Source organism: Emydura macquarii, unplaced genomic scaffold (genome assembly GCF_026122565.2).
Source record: "Emydura macquarii macquarii isolate MOO-44397 ecotype Brisbane River unplaced genomic scaffold, CSIRO-AGI_Emac_v2 contig_3470, whole genome shotgun sequence".
Taxonomy (NCBI): Eukaryota; Metazoa; Chordata; order Testudines; family Chelidae; genus Emydura; species Emydura macquarii.
In genome coordinates, this window is record NW_027133607.1 from 873946 (window position 1) to 895464 (window position 21519).

General features: G+C 42.4%; 1 protein-coding gene across 1 annotated transcript in view; it reads right to left on the reverse strand.

Annotated features, from left to right (window-relative positions):
• PROSER2 (proline and serine rich 2) overlaps window positions 1–21519 on the reverse strand; it is a 36104-nt gene that overhangs the window by 10978 nt on the left and 3607 nt on the right. Inside the window, exon 2 of the mRNA XM_067534968.1 lies at window positions 11528–11753. Within this exon, the coding sequence (XP_067391069.1) occupies window positions 11528–11662 (135 nt within the window). The 5' untranslated portion in view covers window positions 11663–11753. The remainder of the gene's footprint in view (window positions 1–11527; window positions 11754–21519) is intronic.

A 21519-nucleotide genomic window follows, 5' to 3' on the forward strand; every position in this document is an offset into this window, starting at 1 on the left:
GATAGGGCCATTAACCAATCCATTGTACCGTGATGTTCCTTGATGGCCTATCTGATTTTGATAGTTCATCTGGACGGGTGGGAGGGGGGCACACTTCCCATTTGAGTTCACAAGTTCAGAACAAGCATTTTCAATGTTATAAAGCAAAACTTACATATTTTCTTGTAGCCTGAAATACAGATATTACAAATAAGATTATTGAATGTTTGTAAATTGCTGCATGCAATAGAGTCTGAACACTAAATACATTCTTAAGACTAATACCTACAGAGCAACACTTACACAAGTGAACTGATCTGGTCTCCAGCTCTGAGTCTGTCAGTTCTTAGCTAATGCCAGCTGCCTTAGCAAGAGCTGGCACCTGGCCTGCCAGCGTCACACTGTAGTTAAGTGTTTCCATTCTAGCCCGATTTTCAGTTGCTTGTCTGAAGCACTGATTTCTTGGGCTGATATTTTCAAAGGTTTGTTTCCGCCTTATGGAAGGATTAGGTTTTAAGTTTGAGCACAATTTTTTCAGCTGCAGTTTAAAAACAAAAAAAAAAAAGTGAAAGTCTCCCATTTAAAAACAAAATATAACCACCCCTCCCAAAAAAAGCTGTGGCCTCCCCCCCCAAAAAAAGCCATCCATTGAGCTAAAATACTTGGTGGCTGGGAAAAAAAACTGAACAGGGAAATAGCCCTCACTGTGTAATATGTTAACCCTGCAATGCATGATCGAGGCCTTAGTATATGAATATTGGTTTGTTTTTGACAGAGGCCAGGTCTACACTAAAATATTAAGTCAACTCAGCTACATCGCTCAGAGGTGTGAAAAATCCACACCCCGAGTGACATGGTTGAGCTGACCTAATCCCTGCTATAAAGAATGCTAGGTCAACAGAAAAATTCTTCTGTCGACCTAATTACCACCTCTCAAGAAGGTGGATTAAATACAGAGATGGGAGAACCCTTCCCATCACTGTAAGTGAGTGGCTACAACTGAAGGGATACAGGAGCGCAGCTGTAGTGGTTTAAGTGTGGATAAAGCCAGAGTTAAGGATTTTGCATGCATTCTCGCCATGCTCATGCAGCTACCACACTTGCTTAGCTCACTTTGCTGAGAATTTCAAACAGGTGCACCTAAGGTGATGTGAGGGCTCTGCAGAAGCCTTTGGCTCAGTGAGTTTGCATGATGCAGGAAGCACACTGATTCTATGGTGCACCACCTGAGATGGGCAAGTGTGCCAGCTGTGCACAGCCAACCTAGAGAAACAGTCCAGCATACTCCAACAATGCTACTGCAGAGTTTGGGCAATTCTTTTATTTAAAGGGGAAAAGGGTCTGAAGTGGGCCATCATCTGAATGATTAGTTGTGGGGCAAACTCCACACCTACAATTGAAAGTATTTTCCTCTACTCCTGCAATTTCACAGCCATTATTTTCTTTCCTCAACCATATGTCTCTCTCTGCAATGGTCAGCCATGTAGTCAGTTTCTCATGGAAATTATGAGAAAGCAACTACTTAGGAAGGATGGTCTTTTGGTTAGGGCACAGAGATGGGGTTCAGGATACCCCAAAGTCCAGATTCCAGCCTGGCCACAGGCACACTGTGCCTTAAGTTTCCCCATCTATAAATTGGAGATAATATTTCCCTGTTGCAGAAGTATCATTAGGATAAATCATTCGTGTTCAAGCTGCTCAGATACTATGGTGATAATATACACATGCCAGTACTGAAGGACAACAATGCTCATAGCGCAGTGACAGCTTGTGACTAATGGCTATTGCTTACATTATCTGTCCCTGTACTTCCATGGTGTAATTTAAGGAATTACAAGCACAACTGCTCTAAGAGCACTGCTGTCCTGCAGAATAGTCTTCCGCATTCTTCAAATTAGAATGAAAGCTTCAGAAAAGAAGGGGAGGAATTTTATTACAGTAGGTGTGGGTCATGCCAACTATACCTAAGGTTACAAAACCTGTTTCCATTATAACCTTATTTTTCACATAGCCCATATCTCAAAACATTCACCTCTTTTGGGGTTTGTTTGCCAGGCTTCCTCTGTGCCTGAAAAGTAATTTGTTTTTGGAAAGTTTGGGTAGAATCCTGTCAAGTCCCTGGGATACTGGAAAGCGGAGAAGGGGAAAAAAAAAGTGGATTTTCCTGCTCTAAGAAAAAGCTACTGTCACTGGAGGGCTGAAATGTGAAAACTGCAATATGCAGAGTCTTAAAGCTGTTGCTTGTGAAGGAAGAAGTTTGGATTACAAACAAAAAAAGCTGGGCATGCTCAGTTGGCATCTAATATATTATAACAGAGTGAGCTACTGGAATAATTTCTGTAAAGGAAAGTTTGTGTTCCAGTGAACAAGTTTTCTTCTTCCCTGTCCAGAAAAGTTACTTTAATATTAATGACTGGAGAAAATTGCAGCCATGGAACCAACATTGCATAACCCATGGTTTTATGAAATCTGAAAATTTTGCTATATTGTAAGTTTAAGAAAGTAAAGTTTAAATGGATGGGGAAGGGGAAATTCTGTGTTTAATGTGCTTGATTTCTGTTCATAATGGAAGTACACTTAAGTAACAATGTTTTTGGAGGTCAAATAAGGCCCAGTGCCTTGTGCAACCCCTCTGTTTTAAACAGGGACAAAGGTCTGATCTACTGGGCCCTTTACGATAGGGGACTTAATGCTAAACAACAAAAATGAAAGTAACTGTTAGTAGAATTAAAGAGATGCTTCAGAACAAGAACGATCAGTAATTTGCATGTATGATTGTGTGATGAGATGCTCTATCCACACATAGGACCATGGACAAACAGGTATTTTATGAAGAATAGAAACAATGGAAAAATTCAGTGATTGAGGATCATCTCAATATTCCGAAAGTAGTCATTATAGGACCAGTTAATCTTACGTAACATACTACCTACATTCAGCATGGTCAAAAGCGTTATGGTGTATTGTGATCATTCACTGTAAATTCATAACGAGGGAATAGTTATGGCTGAGTAGTCAAGTCTGCATTTCCCAAACACCCTTAACTTCTAAAACTTTACCGCCATGCAATGGCCTGGGTTTAACGGAGAAGTTGGAGGAGGCTGAGTGCAGCTAAGATTAAGTGGGTACTTGTGCAAAAGGAAGGCCCGAGATTGCATATATGGAATTGGTTCACACCCTCTGATGTTACAATACAAGAATAGTAATGGGGAGGAATGCAGCTGCACCCTACCCAGTGTCAGAGGCAGCCATGGGTCTCTTATCTATAAGAGAGAAGTTGATTAACCATTCAGGCCCCTAACACTATTTCTTCCCCCACTGGATAGTTCATCACAGCACCAATTTAGAGTAGGCTTGTTCTGAACCAGGCTAACCACAGTGCAGGCCTCCAACATGCTCGTCTGTGTGCCTGCAGTGCCAACAGCTACCACAGCGCTCAACAGTGCAAATAGTCATTGTCTTGCTGCCAGCCCCTGGGTCACCAGTCCTTGTTAGGTGGGATGTCTAGCTGTAGTCTGCGGCTTCTTTGTCCTGCGCACAATGGAGCCGGCTATTTTGCCTACATTAACTTCTCCTAGGAAGTTGATACAGTGACAAATGTGGCAATTTACTGCCATGTCCTTGAAAAACTTTATTAAACTAAGTTTAAGTATCTTTGGACTCCAGGGTATTAAATGCAACACTTGCAAGCCCTGGGAAGTGGTATGAATGTCAAGAGGAATGTACCGAACAACGGGCCAGCCAAGAAAGGATTTTTGGACAGCGTGAAGTGGTTTGACTGGGGAATCTCTAGGGGGAGGTGAATGCAAATTCCCATCCTCCGTTATGAAAACCCCAGCCTTTTGAAGCAACACCCTGAGTAGGGGACAATTATCTGCTGATTTTCTGTTCCCGGACTCTGAAGAGCAAAGGCCCAGGCTGCATGAAGGAAAGACTAACCTATGCACGGTTAAGCTTATTCTGAGCTGAGACAGTTCTGAATCTGTAGCCACATAAAAATCCCTTGCTAGGACTGACTCCTACCAGAGAACATGTGGGCATTGGGGCTGGGGCCAGTAATCTCTGGTAAATTTACTGGCATGCACGTAGGTTTTTTTTATCGTTTGCAAGGTGTTCTCTGTAATGCTTTCACCTTAAGAACGGGTGCTGTCTTAGAAAGCTGTGGTGACATAAAATTGCTTGCAGTTACGTTGTTCGTAGCCTTCAAAAAGCAAGCAAAGGGCAGACGTTGGCCTGTTTAGGCAAGACCGCCTTGCCGGGAACCGTGCAGCCTAGAAATACACCAGTCAGGAGGGAAAGAGACACGGGCCTCCACCCATGAGATAACAGCTGGGAGTCAGAAGCCTAAAAGGGGCTGCTTTTGGTGGACCACAGAGTGGGAATACAGGGGCAGTGGCCCTGAACCTGACAGCGCAGGGATCTCCCCCCCAAAGGCCACTTTCTAAGAAAGAGCTGCGACCTGGCCAAAGGTAGCAGTGAAGGCAGTCGTGCCCATTGGGAGCAACAAATAGTCAAACTCAGACTTGGAAAAACTCTGCTTTTCCCCCGTGTCTCTAAAAGCCTGGCCAAGCAGAGCCTTTAAGAGATTAAAGGACTGATGATGCAATATAATAAGGCCTGTGACAATAGATCAGATCAGATCAGATGCAGGAAAACCTGCTCATCTTATGAATTCAACACAGTGCTCAGGGTTTTTCCTTCAGTGTAGCTCAAGGTGCTGTTCAACAGCACGTAAACATGAGGGAGAAGGATGAAAGCACAGGCTCCACTTTCCCAGTAGAGGTCAGGAGTAAGAAACCAGGCAGTAAACTCCAGCACATGATGGGATCCCAGGACCTTTTCGGAGCGGTTGAGGTGGAAAGATGTCAGAGGAAGTGGCTCAACAATGGGAAGACATGGGGCTCCTGTACACCAACTATGTTGCCCTGGTTTATTTGTACTGATGGGGTAGATTTTCAGGCTGAGGGTCTGAGCAACAATTTTCTTGGTTCTAAGGAGGGCAAAGTGAGCAGAGACAGCCATGGGTCAAGCATGGGTAGAGAGGATGAAGACAGATCATCTGATCCCGGCTAGATTAGTTGGGCGAGGACCTGGCCTTAAGATGTCTCCATGCAGTGTTCAGGATTCTGTTGGTGCTACATAAGTAATCTGGAGCAGTGCCAGTCCCTCTGCAGAGACTGGACCAGAGCTGAGGAGGAATCTGGCAACATGGATGAACTAGGAGGGAACTGAAGACAGAAGCCATCAGAAGGGTGGACTGATAGTAGAATACTAATAGTACTCGGAGTTAAATTAGTCCATAGAACAGATGCTTTTCAGCTTGCCTGCTCAAGGTACCCTGCTTGTAAATTTCAACCACTTGATCAAATGCCCAAATGACATGATCATTTGGTCACAACCTATTTCCAAAATAATGGCAGCTAACACTGGCACCCCACCTAGAACCCTTGCATTTTTTTATGTAGGAAGGCTACATACACTGCCCAAGAGCAGTAAGCGTTTAACAGCGCACAGGGTAATCAGCACAGTTGGCATTCATCTCAGTAGCTCTTACTTGCGTTTGAGACATTAGTAAAATCTCTTAATACGGTAATGCAGTGCAGCACAACTCAGTTACGATATGCTTGAGCTCTCTGTATGGTTTCAGAGAGTGAACTACTGCACTGTTATGCTATTCCCACTTAGCAACTACAGTCTTTCAGTTGCTCACAGCTGAATCTAGAAGCAGTATTGTTGCAGGATTTAAGCACTGAAAAGGGAGGCCTTGCTGCTTATGCTCACAGATCTTTGTGTGTTGTCTTAAACTGCTGATTCATAACCACATGGCTCGAAAAAGCCAAGGATCTCATTTCATCCTCAGTGTAATTCAAATACATTCTTAAACTGCTCAGCCTGGATTTAACTCCACTTGTTTTATCAGCTATGTAAAAGAGAGCTGGCTAAGAACAGAAGCCCTTGCTCTAGGTAAATTTAGAGCATGCTCCCTTTCAAGAATGATTAGGAATCCGGATTCTTGAATAGAACTGAGCATTTTTGTTTGCCCACCCTTTTAGAGCCATGCAAGCCATGAAGAAGGCACACTCATCATTCACTCCATTGAGACCGCTTTTGTTGATCTGAATGTTCAACGTTTGCTGAGTCAAAGAGATATGTTTAGACACTGGCAGAATGTCACTTTCACACACAGACCTGTGTGCAAACTTCCTTCCTTGAATAATGTGACTTTTTACAGCTCTAAAGTAAATGGACATGAGCTAGATCACTTTTAAATTAAACTTAGCACAGTAAACCAAAATGTACATTATTTGTTAGAAAAATTCCACTCCAAACATACATGAATACTGGTACCGTTAAAATCGGCTTTTTCTATTCAACATAAGACTATGCTGTGCTTTAAAGAATGCATTCATTGTATCTAAATGTATTAATTCACAGCATTAAGATGCAGATAGCTGAACCACATTTCCAAGCCTTCCTCTACTAAATATGCTAAGTGACAATAGACGGCTGGCAAGAATTAGTTCTTAGACTTTGGCACATGACACGGGCGTTGTGTACACTGAGAATTTAAGTCTCTCCCTCCAGCTCTCGCACTGGTACAGTTTCACAGTTGCAGTGCTCGCGTAGATAGTTTGCGGTCTGCTTTGTAGTAGCTAAAAATTGCAATGCCAAGTGAAAAGCAGGGATGGGTCGCTGATATTTGTAGAGATTATTTTAATGTAGTGATGAAATGCTTTGATAGTGTGTTAATGTGGACTGTAAGGAAAGTCGAACATGCTGTCAGTGCGTCTCTCCCCCCACGCCTGCTCCCCTCCAGAAAACCTTTACAAAACACCACATGTAAGGTCACTATTATTTAGCCTCACTTTGTAAATGAGGAAACAAAGACAAGAGGTTTAAGTGACTGGCTTAAAGGCCATAAAAGGAACTTGCACTGTCTGGAAGGAAGGTGCATCCCTCTTTTGTTGTCAGCAATCCCTTGGGTTCAAGGATGACCTCTTTCGCAGCTTTTATTTTATATAGGTCCTTTGGTGACTGAGGAGTCTCATCCCTGAGCTGCAGACTTGTTGGCCCACATTGCATGTGGTATTGGAAGTTTTCTGCAGCGAGGGCAAGGTGGTGATTTTCTTCAAAAGTGGTCATTCCTTCTCTGACAAGTCTTCACCAGTTAGCGAAGTCAATGTTACACCTCTTGATGTTTGTCTTGAAGGTGTCTTTAAAGTGTTCCTTTTGGCTTCCCCATTTCCTTTGCCAAGCAATTGTTTTGGGTCGGTGAACATCAGGCATGTGCATACGATGCCCGCTCCCCCTCAGCTGGTGCTGGATAATCAGGGCCTCAGCACTGAAGACGTTGGCCTCTGTGAGGACGCTAACATCAGTGCAGCAATCCTCCCACTTTATGTTGACGATCTTCTGGAGAAAGTGCTGGTGCTCCAAGTTTTTCAGGTGTTTTCTGTAGGTCACCCAAGTCATGCAGCCAGAGAGGAGACGTGGGATTACCACTGCTTTATAAACCAAAAGTCTAGTGTGTGTTCTGATGTCGTGATTGTTGAACACCCGGCAAGACAGTCTGACGAAGGCAAAGGCTGGCTCAGCGGATTCTGTGCTGAATCTATGTCTATGTTTGCCCCTTGTGAGAGATGGCTGCCAAGACAGACAAAGTGTTCTACATTTTCCAGTTCCTCTCTGTCAACATAGATCTTCCTTGCTGGGGTCTGATGATTAACTGGGAGCAGGCTGGTGGAGAACTTTTGTTTTGCTGATGTTCAGGGTTAGCCCTAGGCTTTTGTAAGCTTCAGAGAATCAGGTGAGGGCTGTTTTTAGGTCTTCCTTTGAGTGGGCAAGTACAGAAAAATCTGCGCACTGGAGTTCGGTTGTTGTTGACGCTAATGTTACTTTAGCTCTGGCATGGAGGCAAGAGAGGTTGAAGAGGCTGCCATCTGTCCGATATTAGATGCCAATGCCCTGTGGCAGACAGACAGTCTTGGATTAGCATATTCATAGCTGCTAGGAAAATGGAGAAGAGAACGGGTGCCAGGACACAACCTTGCTACTTTATGCCAGTTAGTTTGACAAAGGGCTCAGGGGTAGAGCCGCTGAACAGCTGGTGGCAGTCATCCGGTGGTGAATTTGCTCAGGCAGCCCAACTTCGACATGATTTTCCACAGAGCTCCATGGTTGAGAGTCGAAGACTTTGGTCAGATCAATGAAGCTCCTGGTGGTGTTCTTGACCTCTCTCCTGATTTGGCCTGGCTGCAAAAAATCACATCAGTGGTGCCTCGTGAAGTTCTGAAGCCACACTGGGACTCTGGGAGTGCTTCCTCTGCAAGAGGGAGCAAACAATTCAGTAAGATGCTAGCAAGACTCTTCCTGGCGATGGAGAGGAGGGCAATGCCTCGATAGTTGCCACAGTCGGCCCTCTCTCTCTTTTTAAAAATGGAGACAAAGTCAGTGAGGATTTCTTCAGTGTGCCAATTTTGAGCAGCAGCAAATGGAGCTTGTTTGTCAGTGTTTCTCCCTCCACTTTTAGTACTTCAGCTAGTATGCCATCAGGACCTGATGCGGTATTGTTCTTCATTTGCTTAATTGCTTTACGGACCTCCTCAGATGTTGGTGGGTTGGTGCAAGTTTCCCAAACTGGACGCTGGAAGGATGGAGTCGATGGTGTCATCAGTCACAGTCGATTAAGGTCTTTATAATGCAAACAAACACTGGAGCAAGCAGTAGATTGTCACATTACTGACTTGACTCCTCATTATGCTGGAATGTGTAACGCTGCACTTTGAGTCAAGATCTAGTGGAATAGGTTCCAGTAAGTTTAAGCACTGGTTGATCTTCTCTGTCAACCTCATCTCCTGTGATGGAAGAGTTACCTTTTTCTCTATTTAGTAGATTGCAAAAGCTCTATTTTTATGTACTGGTGATTGAGAATTCAACTATCAGCATATGGAAGAAGCATATTAGAAGGATTCTGATCTTCATTCTTGGGGAAATCTTTAAAGCATGGAATAGACATACAGCACAGGCTAGCAATATAATGGATTTATTTTATTTGGTCTGATTGTGAAGAGGGGGGAAAAACCCCCCAAAAACTTAGAAGCACTAAAAGACCAGATTCCTACTGAGCCAGACCCATACTCCAATCAGGCAAGACCTCCCTTGATTGCCCCTCTACAGACCATCCTCTCATTTACTCAAGGTTTAATTGCAGCATTCTTGAGGACAGAATGCCAGCAGTTGCCTATTGCCCATTAGATTGAAATATAGGTGGTGGATTCCCATTCACTTCCACTAAAAGCTAAAAGAACAGGATTTCTTTTCCTAATGTAAGAGGCCTATACCGCTGCAACTTTTCCTTAGGTGCTAGTTGCTTTATCTGCTATGCCACCTATTTATTAACATCTATTTAAAGAGTTACTGTTGCCGACATTTAGGAGACTTGTTGCACTACAATTAAACTTTCCTACTGTCCTGGATAAAAAAGCAACACACAAACTACCCAGCACGGCCTATAGAAAAGACACTAAACGTCTTCATGAGCTTGGTCAGCTGAGAGATGCAGGACACTGGTGAAAGTCCTCCATCCATAGCCAGCTTTTATTCCTGCTAGGTTGGGTACAAAAAACCCTCCCCTTGTTACATACTGGAACTTCAAGGCAGAATTCCAACCCTAAGATGTAGGCATATCACATGCTGAGGCCCACTTACATGAAGGTCACGTAAGCCTGTGTCACTTCTTGACATCGAGGATTAGACGTGACTCTATGAACACCTGTTGAGTTTAATTTCCCAAAAGCTGTCAAATTTTGGATGCCCAGTCCGAGACCTGCCACTGTGGGTACTCAGTGCTTTTGAGAGGCAGACTACTTCTGATATTTAGCCTTAAGGACTTATAGTGGGAAGTGCATTTCTTCAATATAAGGAATTATAGCAACATAACTTTTCTAAAGTATTTTTATAGCCCTCGCCCCCCATTACCAGAGTGTCTGGATGGCTCCCAATCTTCAGCATGTTTATCCTCAAAACAGGTCCTGTAAGGTAGAGAAGGGCTGTGTCTTCCTTTGACAGATGAGGATCTGAGGCACAGAGACTAAGTAACTTGCCCTGGGTCACACAGTGAGTTTATGGCAGAACAGGGAATTGAATCCAAGTCTCCAGCGACCTCAGCTGGCACTGACGTCCAACTTTTGTCAGCATATTTGGACTATCACTGCAAGTGGAGACTGACGTGTGCCTAGTTTATTTCTGATCAGTTACTAATCCTATTTGCGCACTAGGCGGCAATAAGTCGCCACCACTGTATCCGAATATTGCATATCCTCCACAGAAGACATTCGCCATTTTCCCCGGACCCTTTCATTTTCGCCTAAGGTGGGGTGGGAAACAGTCATGGAACTGTGTTAAAACAGGAGTGCACAGCAGTCTAGTACCACTTGGGGTTCTCTTAAAAGAAGAAAAGAGAGCAGCAAAGATGACAACAGTACATTAACAGAGCTGTTAATTCTGAAGTTAAAACAGGAACAAAACTTCACACAGGAACTTTTGAGAGAGATTTCCCCCAATTTGTTGCCCAGCTCTAATTACGAGGAAATGTAGAGTATTTCCACCTCTGTCTGAGGGAAGGTTGACAGCTGCTAACAGGTATGATGTATTTTCACTATTTAATCATAAGTGGAGGGGGAAAGCAAAACCAATTTTGTTTTCACAGCATCAACAGGGAAGAGAGTGTCAGGAAGATACAGAGACAAACAAATTCAGTGTGCCATGCAATCAACAGATACATTCTTCTATTTAGGAGGATTTTTTTTATTTGCCCAGGTCATTGCCTTCTCAGTGGCAATGATTCCCAGCCCTTCCTGTGACAACGTTCACTTTATTATTCAAGCAGTCTGAGTCATTCTAATCGGAAGAGCAAGACTCCTGCCTCTCATGTTCAGTGATTACTCATGTGCCATTTTAATGGGCACATACAAGAATTTATTTGAAGACAGCTACGTTTATGGTGATGTATTTATTACACACCAAATTATATTAAGGCTGAGTGAGCGGTAGAACCTATATGCAGCTGGTGGCAACTAAGTGCCTAATCTAATAGGAAACAGAACACAGGAGATATCTACAATCAAGCACTAAGTACCTTACTGATGGCTATTCTCAAAGCTGCCCTGCTTTGGAAGAGGGTAAACATCTCCAATTTCCTTTGTTCAAAAGGACTTGTCTGTCAATTGTGATTCCAAATCAGTGGTGGTAAAATGTGTGTGAACGGAGTCAGAGAGTTTGCAATGTGATTTGATCTGACTATCAAAGTAGCCTTTGTTATTCCAGCTTTGTGAATGAAATAAAATAAGGCGTTCCACCAAGCTGGCCTGTCTCATAGGCAGAAAGTCAAACTAAAGGAGCAAAATGGTTACTTCCCGCCTTAAAATGTATGTAGAGCTAAAGTCACAATCAATAATACAGGACTTGAGTCAGTTGAGCTCAACGTCTACACAACGTAAAGAAATCTAAGATGGGCTAGCTAGGTCACTTCGCTAGATTAAGCACTTACCAAAGTAAAATTCTTGCACCGAGATTGGCTGCTTCGACTCTCCAAGTTCCCACTTCTCTCAAAGCTCTCAAGTCTGCACTTTGGTGAGATTTCAGATGCCATTTCTGAAACGTCTGACATCAAATTTCTAGGCATCCCACCCCAAAGAAAGATCGTTCCAAAGCCAGTTTATCATGCAGTGTAGGAAGCAGTCAATGCCTTATGTGGGATGCTGCCACGTTCATCTCTGAAAAGTAGAAGAGAATTGTGTTAGTTTAGATTTGATTTTTGAAATATTTAAAGGCCAGAGAGGGTGAACAATGAAGATCGAGGAAGTCTATAATCAGGAAAACCTTTAACCACTTTGCAGGAGACCAGAGTATATCCATCAACCAAGGGCATCTTACAATGCCATTCTAATCTAAAAGGCAACTTTAAGACACATGAAATAGAGGGGCTCCATATCCATCACAGTGACTTCCAGATTAGATGGCCTCTGTTTATCTGGGCGGATGTTACAGAACTACGAGTCCTATACACTCAGTCTGGGATCTGAGAATCAGGCTGGGTTTTCCATTGTTAGTACAGTAGAAACTCAGAGTTATGAACTGACCAGTCAACCCCACACCTGATCTGGAACTGGAAGTACGCAGTCAGGCAGCACCAGAGACCAAGAAGGAAATACAGTACAGTACAATACTGTGTTAAATGTAAACTACCACAAAAATAAAGGGAAAGCAACATTTTTTTTCTGCATAGTAAAGTTTCAAAAGTTGTGGTAAGTCAATGTTCAGTTGGAAACTTCTGAAGGAACAATCATAACATTTTGTTTAGAGATACGAATATTTCAGTTATGAACAACCCCCATTCCCGAGGGGTTCATAACTCTGAGGTTCTGCTGTATTATCACATATCATTACTACTGGTAATCAGATTCAGAATGACAAATTATTACGCGTTCAGTGACTTCTCTGCAACCCCATTACCTCCAATAGGCTTGAAGGGAACAATTGTTTTCTTTAAGATTCATAAGAGGAATGGAATCTAGTTCCATCTCTTAGCTCTGCAGGGCTGACTCATTTGTCAATCATGTGAACAGATCCTATCCTGCTCACATTCAAGGAATGGAGTAAGCAAGGTGCCATTTTTACATTCACATTTTAGAGTGAAACTTTAAACCTCAGAGAGCTTCTGGTTCTAACAATTTCATTCACGGTCATGCAGAAAGATGCTTATTCCTTTGAACAAACAAGGTATATTGGAATAAAAACACATACACAAGTATTTACTGACACGTAAGAGCTTTCAAACCATCCCAGGTTTCAGTTCCACAGTATCTGGCTGATAAGTATAACAAGCTGTAATGCTTTGAAGGAACCTAACCCCAATCTTTTCTTCAGTCCCAGACATTAACGTGACGATAAGAGCATCCTCAAGAGACAGCCTTCACTAACAGCTTGAGTTACTTCCCCACCCTACCTGCCCATTTCCTCTCTCCACTCAAACATCCAGATGTATCTAATAGCACGACTGAGGAATAAAAATCACTCACTTTTCTGTTGCTCCGTCTTTTTCCACCACACGTTTCCCAGTTACAGATAACATTTAAATATTCTATACAGTGGTAACAATTCCTCAGTACTCTGGGGTCATGGACTGGTGTTTAGTGCCAACAAGTCACATTTGTTACTGTTGAACCTCAGGGCCCATTGAGAACGGGGCCCCATTACGCTGGGCACAGAACAGACAGACAGCCCCTGACCCGAAGAACTTAGTCTCATTGTTTGACTCCTTAGAGGCAAAAAGAGTGGGAAGTGGGGAGTCCCATTTGCACTTCCACTTCAAATGGATTATTTCTCCTTTCTCCTCACCAATGCCAGCCTGGCTCTCAGAAATCAAAGCCTTTGGTTTTTTTGCCTCTTGGTCAGCTGATTAGCATTTCACAACAGTGCAACAGCATCTATCAATACTCTGCAACAATTTCGTTCTCCTGATGTCTTCCTCCTCACAGAGTGCTATGATGTTACCAGAGGCATGTATAAACATTGTCTCAGCTATGCCATCACACTAACATTTGTGTTGTGGGAAGACTCCCACGCAATGTAGCTGGGCTGCAATTCAGGAAATCCTAGGAGTATAATCCAAACTAAACAGAGCAGTGGATTTCCACCCCGCTGAACCATGCTAAAGTATGAAAGAACTGCTCTTGCAAGCAACAATAAATTTAACAGTTATAATTTACTCTGGAGACTTTTTTAAACCTATCCATTGGAATGAACACTTCCTACTTGGCCACCTTCTTCTGCCCACCTCTTACTGTACTGCAATCTATAGATCCAACGCATTGGCTTTCAATTACAGCTTTTTTGTAGCAACGCGTATGTAAGTACATGTCCACAATTACTCTTTCACGCATGTGTACTATGAAAATGATGACCAAAGATTACGAGGCAGGCATGTTTTACGAGGCAGGCTGAAATGAGAATGCCAGCAGTGGCAGCAGAGATACGCAGTGGTGAAAGTATGTCAAATTCACGCAAGCAGCATGAAGGAAGAATGCATCCTGTGCCATTCCCTGGATTTCCCAGCTCCATCTTCAAAGCAAGCACTCAGAAACAGTACGAGACTCTTCACATGGCAGCAGCATTTGTTATAAGGTAACATAAGGTAAGGTTAAAATCTTGGCCCTGTTGAAGTCCATGGGAAACTCCCATTGACTTCAGGGGGGCATGGATTTCACCCATTATCTTTAAAGACACTGCTTACAAGTAGGGGTGGTTTTCAAAGGCACAAATGCCCAATTCTTACTGCAACTCCATGAGAGTGGAATGCTTACCTCCCATTTGTGCCTTTGAACACTGCCATTGTAACGTTCATGGAGGAGCCTTGGGTTGACTAGAATATACTGAAATGTCAAATTTGTTCCATCTGTTAACAGTATCTTTCAGTGAGCCCTAGGTTTTTGGGGCTCCTACCACTAAAGCTTCTTGTTGAACTTTCCATACATACACGTCCTATTTTCACAACGGTGCCCCATTTTTCAGAAAAGGTCACCAAGTTCATTGTCTATCCAGGAATTTACATGGCCCACATAACCAGGGCATCCGAGCTAAGATAAACAGCAAGAGTCCTGTGGCACCTTAAAGACTAACACATTTATTTGGGCATAAGCTTTCGTGGACAGAAACCCACGTCGTCAGATGAACTAAGATAGTTTCCAAATGTTTAAACAAACCTAGCCTAACCAGGAGGAGGGAGGGAGAACTATTTGACTCAAGAGTATTGTCCTGCTCTCACTGAAGTCAACTGCAAAACCTCAGGAGGTCCAGGACTGCAACTTCAGCGAGGTATTGTTTGCACAGGAAAAAATACCCAGATCCAGTACTAATAAGCATTTGAGAACGCTAACAACAGTAGTGCTCAGCTTCACTTCCAACTATTCCATGCTATAATTCATCTTGCATTTCAGGTTCAGAAAGGCTTCAGCTGGCTCCCAAGGAATGATTAACTATCAAGAAGAAAAAAAATCTTCATCCTCCAAGCCAACAGCAACATGTTTATGGTAGCTGTTATTCCTCTCTCTTGTAGGCCTTGTTTTGGTACCTCCCCCGCTTCACTAGCAAGTGAAAGATTTTATGACTTTGGCTACCTCTATTCTAATCTCCGAATGAGCTTCAAAATAACCAACCACCGCCTTCTTTTCCCCCCCTCCTCTATGGGATGTTCCAATAGGATTGCCTAGGTAACCAGCCAGGGTCAAAGTAAAACAACAATCCTCAGAGAGATGAAACAGCAGGTTAATAGGAAGCTGTTCCTCTTGACCTTCAAATTGCATTAAAAATGAAAGCTGTTCACAACAGGGTTTATTTCTTAGTCTACCCAACACACATTATGGACACATTACATGTGTTTAAATGCAATGCCCTTCCTAGAAAATCAATTGTGGCAAAATATAGACTGTTTGCATCACTCATCAGTGCAATATTTGGGTCATTTCAAGCCAGGCAACAGAAAACCACCTCTGAAAGCACTTACAGTTTTCCTTAGAGCAAATTTCAAGTCCCCAATTACAGAGCTCTAATTTTCTCTTTAATATTATTTGAAAGCTACACAATTCTCACATTCAACTGCAACTAACGATGTTCAGTCAGTGAATGAGGATTTCATCAATATTTTTAACTGACACTGATAATTTTAGTTTGAGTTCAGTTTTAATCTTTTCAAGATGCAATGAGTCAGCAGAGAGACTATAGAAATTATCGTAGATTCAGGAGTGGTCTTTCATTCCAGGAAGCCAGGTTTTTAGAGAATCTGTGAACTGAGATTATTCTTCTGCATGTTTCAACTTTAGCATCCAGAACATGGAGAGCTTTTATGCTAGCGGGAGCTAAGTGATGTACTTGGTAGTAAACCACAAAAGCAATTTTGTTTGAGAACTTAATAGTGAAGATCGATCCTTTCAAAATGGAAAGCCTCCTAAGATTAGAAATCAGCTGCCACCTGACCTAGCAAATGTAGGAGAGCCGCACTCCACTTACATGACCAGCATGATATATTGAAGGAAATCTGGTCATGACTCTTGGAAAGTTACCAAAATTAAAAAAAGACAATATTGCTGTACTGTTCCCCTCCCTGCATTATATATAATTTGGAAACAAGCAGCAGTGAGCTCTTTGCACCAATAACTAAATTTCCCAGCAAGACAAGATAATATTCTAGACGTCTGCAGAGTTCTAGTCCCAAATTGTATTCCTATTCTTTAAGAAAAAGTACACCATATACACATTGTTTAAAGAGTACAATTGGAACACACCAAAAAAAACCCCAAAAAAACCACACCCATGTATTTCAAGAAAAAATATTTCAGTGAAGGACAGCAAAGTCCCTGACCCGCACCCATGCGCGCCATTTAGCTCAATGGCACTACTACTAGATGTACATGAGTGTGTGCAGGATTATGATCTGAAGGCCTGATCTGAAGCCCAGTAAAGTAAATGGGAGTCTTTCCATTAATTTCAATGGGCTTTGGATCAGCCCCTTATGGTAGGTTGGGGTTGAAGGCTATCAAAACAAAGATACTTTTCAAAGTCTAGACAAGGTTTGGCCAGGCAGCATGACCATGTTATAACCTGGTTCAGCCACAACCATGTTTAAATCACCAAAGTGCATGTTTGTTCCTCTAAAGCTCAAGGATTTAATCTCCTGTACAGACATCAGAGGAGTTAAGGAAGGCAACTCCAGTCGGTATGTATCTTCCATCCGGGTGCATAAACCCATCCACACCATCAAAACATACTCTCCTATTCTGGTGATAAAATGAGCAAAGAGACAGAGGCATCCTGAATACAGGTAAAGAGAAAACAGCAATGCCATCTGCACAGAACAAACATTATGACCACATCTACATTACGGATGTGTACAATAATAGAAAATGTTAATATGGGCCTTCTCTACATTAAGGAAGAGGTCTAACACGATGCAACTGTTAACAATGTGTTTTAATTCTAGCAGACATAGTGCAAGTTCTAGAATAACCTCAATGTAGCTGCCTCCTCTTCCCTAGAGTTCACCATGACCAGACATAAGAATGGCCATACTGGGTCAGACCAATGGTCCATCTAGCCCAGTATCCTGTCTTCCAACAGTGGCCAATGCTAGGTGCTTCAGAGGGAATTAATAGAACAGGTAATCATCAAGTGTTTCATCCCATCAGCCATTCCCAGCCTCCAGCAAAAAGCAATCCCTGCCTATCCTGGCTAATAGCCATTGATGGACCTATCCTCCATGAATTGATCTAGTTCTTTTTTGAATGCAGTTATAGTCTTGGCCTTCACAACATTCTCTGGCAAGGAGTTCCACAGGTTGACCGTGCATTGTGTGAAGAAATACTTTCTTTTGTTTGTTTTAAACCTGCTGCCTATTAATTTCAGTTGGTGTCCTCTAGTTTGTGCATTAGGAAAAGGAGTAAATAACATTTCCTTATTTATTTTCTCCACACCAGTCATGATTTTATAGACCTTTATCATATCCCCCCTTAGCTGTCTCTTTTCCAAGCTGAAGAGTCCCAGGACTGGTCTACAATGCTGCCAGCAATTGATGGGAGATACTCAAGCTACATTATGTAGCTTGCATATCTCCCATTGACTTACTTATGTTGCCATACCACAGCATCTGCACTGTGCTGCATTAACGGGAGACGCCCTCCAGTCGATGCAGCTTTACTCTTTTCGGAGGAGAGGGACAGGGATTTATGACATCAACCAGAGAGCACTTCTGGGATAGATTGAGCAGGTCTCCACAGCCTGCTCAGTCGATCCCGCTGCATCAATCCATGCAGCCTCAGCAGTGTAGACATACCCTGAGTCTTATTAATCTCTCCTCATATGGAAGCTTTTCCATACCCCAGTCATTTTAGTTGCCCTTTTCTGTACCTTTTTCAATTCCAATATATCTTTTTTGAGACAGGGCGACCAGATCTGCACGCAGTATTCAAGATGTGGGAATACCTTGGATTTATAAAGAGGCAATATGATATTTTCTGTCTTATTACAGAAGCCTTTTCCTAATGATTCCCAACATTCTGTTAGCTTTTTTGACTGCTGCTGCACATTGAGTGAATATTTTCAGAGAACTGTCCACAATGACTCCACAAGTGGTAACGGCTAATTTAGACCCCACCACTTTGTACATATAGTTGGGATTATGTTTTCCAATATGCATTATTTTCCATTTAATCAGCATTGAATTTCATCTGCCATTTTGTTGCCCAGTCAGCCAGTTTTGTGAGATCCCTTTAATTCTTTCCAATCAGCTCTTGATGTAACAAGCTTGAGTAGTTTTGTATCATCTGCAAATTTTGCCACCTCACTGTTTACCCCTTTTTCCAGATAATTTATGAATATGTTGACCAAAGTAAAACTAAAACTTGCCATACCTATGTTAGGATTTTAAACTATGTTTTTTAAACACGATAGTGTATGTCTACACTAGGAAAAAAGCTAACTCAGTTCAAGTAACATGTTTTATACAGCTTGGCACCAAGTGTAGACAGGGATAAGTTGTGTTCAAACACTAAAGTCAATTGGCTCCTTAGCACCCAGCCTCGTGTCCTTGCACTGGAAGAAAAAAACCTCCTTCTGTGACATACGTTGCATCTACACTAGGTAGCTATGCTGGTGTAGGCTCTGTGGTGTAGACACAGCTTTAGACTGCAAGATCTTCAGGGAAGAAACCACGACTCCATTGGCCAAGGTTGAGAAAGTTAGAGTTTATCTACACTTGAAATGCTACAGCTGCACCGCTGTAGCACTATGTATGCTGACCGGAGGAGTTCTCCCAACAGCGTAGATAAACCACCTACGTGAGAGGTGCTCGCTAGGAGTTCTTCCATCGATCTAATCTCAGATCGAGACAAGATAGTACAAGGTCATCTTAACTACCTAGCTCAGGGGTGCAGATGTTTTAGGCCACAGAGCAAACTAGTTGGGTCAACCTAACTGTGTAGCATAGACCAGGCCTTTCACGTAACTCTATGGCATTTCTGTCTGCCTTTAGCATGATAACTTTTGATTAATTCCCCCCCCCCCCCCAAAAAAAATCCACAGGGAATGTTCTAGGCATCAATGACCAGAACCCTATTGAATTGGAGGGGGGAAAAATCAGCTCAAATAAGGTAAAATGGGGGACATGTGGATCTGCTGCCATCCAGTTAGCACAGCCACAGCTTCAAGGATCCATTCAACTGTCTATAGATCAAACCACTAGTTGACAGCATCCATTAACACCTTCCTGCACAATATCCTTACCTCATTTATGCTCATTCTCCCAACAGAGGTTAACATGTTGACCTCTTGAATGACTTCTCTCCCAGATATATGAGAGAAATTATGAGGGGGGGTGCGCTGTAGGGAGACTGGACAGAAGGGAGTATTGCACACAGCTACTGGTGTGAAAGAAGGTGGAGAAAGGGAGACAGACAGAGCCCCGGCATGGAGGGAAGGGGGTAAGGAGGAATGGGGTCACACAGAACCTCTGGCAGGGGAAGATTGAGGGAACCAGGAGGTGTGCCATACAGTGTTCCTGGCAGGGGGAGTTTTAGGGAGTCCCAGAAATACAGGAGATGGGAGGGTGGCATACAGGGAGCTTGTGAGAGGGGCAGGGGGCAGAAAATGGAGAGGGATGCAAAGACCGCTTCGTATGTGCAATGAGCTTGGCATACAGAAGCAACAAAGCGTGTAACCACTTAGTACAGCGCCTAGAGGAACGTGGCTCTGATCCTGACTTGGAACTCTGGGGGTTACCACAATGTACACAGCATTGGTACCAACCCCAAGTATTCTAATATCAAGAACCATGGCCCCCCAAATTAATGAGATGTTTAAAAAAATACATTGTGGGTTCTTAATATGTTTTTGATTTCTGAGCCATTAAAATTCATTCAGGTCACATTTTCAAGCTTTTCTCTGCAACTGAGTGCTGGAAAACTTTTTTTTTTTTTTTTTTTTTTTTTTAAATGAAAGCTGAAATTCTCACAATCACATTAATCTTCATGCTGGGCTTTAGGAACCCCAACCATCATGAGATCTGTGATTAAAAAAATCGCAGGAGTTGACAACACCACAAGAATTAGTCCTGTGTACATAAGGTCCTAAAACAGCCAAGCAAGTGAAGTGCCAATTCAGCAAAGCACTTACGCATATGCTTGAATCCAGTTGATTTCACAGGGATTTCAGCATGTGTTCAAGCACTTTGTTGAAATCAGAGCATAAAATAAATTTGGGAGAAAGGGACCTAATTTTTTTTAAAAAACCAAGAAAACCAAAAAATAACCGTTAGTTTGTGATTGCCTCTAACAACTATTCTTTGAGGGGCAACTTCAATGCATACAATGCCCTGTAGTCTTGCTTTGTTTAATATTGATGGTTAAGGTTACATCTTTGACCAAATTAATCTCAGTCTCAGGATAAAAAAAAAAAAAAAAAAAAAAAAAAAAACAACTCAATGCTGTCTTCATTTCTTAACTGGTCTTTCTGGATTTTCAAGAGCAAGCTATTTTTTTGTTGTTGAAAGAATACACTTTTGAAAATATTTGCCAAACAAAAGGAGATTGTTAAACTTCCTAGTTATAAAGGTAAAATAACCAAGCCAATCTCAATAAGAGGAAATCTTTACTGCATTCCAAGCAATTATATCCCCATCCGTATTGTTTTGACTTTGTGTTTTGGAAATACTGCCCCAAGACCCTCAGGTAAGTGAGTTATTCAGAACCCATAGTAAACTCCTGGTTACAGACTTAAACCTTTCTTCAGCAGAAGTCGAGGGTGCCCAGCACCTTGTAAAATCAGGCCCAGATTCAAGAAAGAATTGATAAGAACAGTGTTGAGAAGTGAGTTGGTTTCTGTCTTTGCCCTATCACTTGTGATTAACTGCACCAGTAATTTCCAGAATAGAGATGTTTTAGCCGGCTTATGCCATAGGAAAACAACTTTATCTACCCTAAGGCAAATAAAACAACTGGAAAAGGCATATGTGCAACATACCACGTTAAACAACCAGAGAAAGGTCTCTAAAGAGTGCTGTTAGCTCCCATGTGTTTGCAGAAATAAAATCTCTCCCAACCACACCTAAAAATAAAACCTCAGCCAGCGACAAGTAGTTACTTTACTTTAGATTAACTTCTTACGGAGGATAACGAGTCGATAAGGCTCTCACTGCCTGGCTATGGCTGAGATTTGATGGCCTGTGACTACTTAAGGGAGAACTAGATACAAAAACGAACGACTGTCTACAGTCTAGACTCATATTAAATATGCCCTAGGACTGAAGTCTCCCCAGACTTTAAACATTCTTATGCAAATTGCCAGGAGAAGAATTTTAGAGGACTTTAAAAGTTAGTTTAGATTTCTCCTCTTGTTAACTTGGTGGTGCTTAGAAGTGTGACTTATGCTTTGGAACGGCATAAAATACACACAATTTAAGGTGCTTGTTTTTCTTTAGTTAGCCAGCTTCTGTCT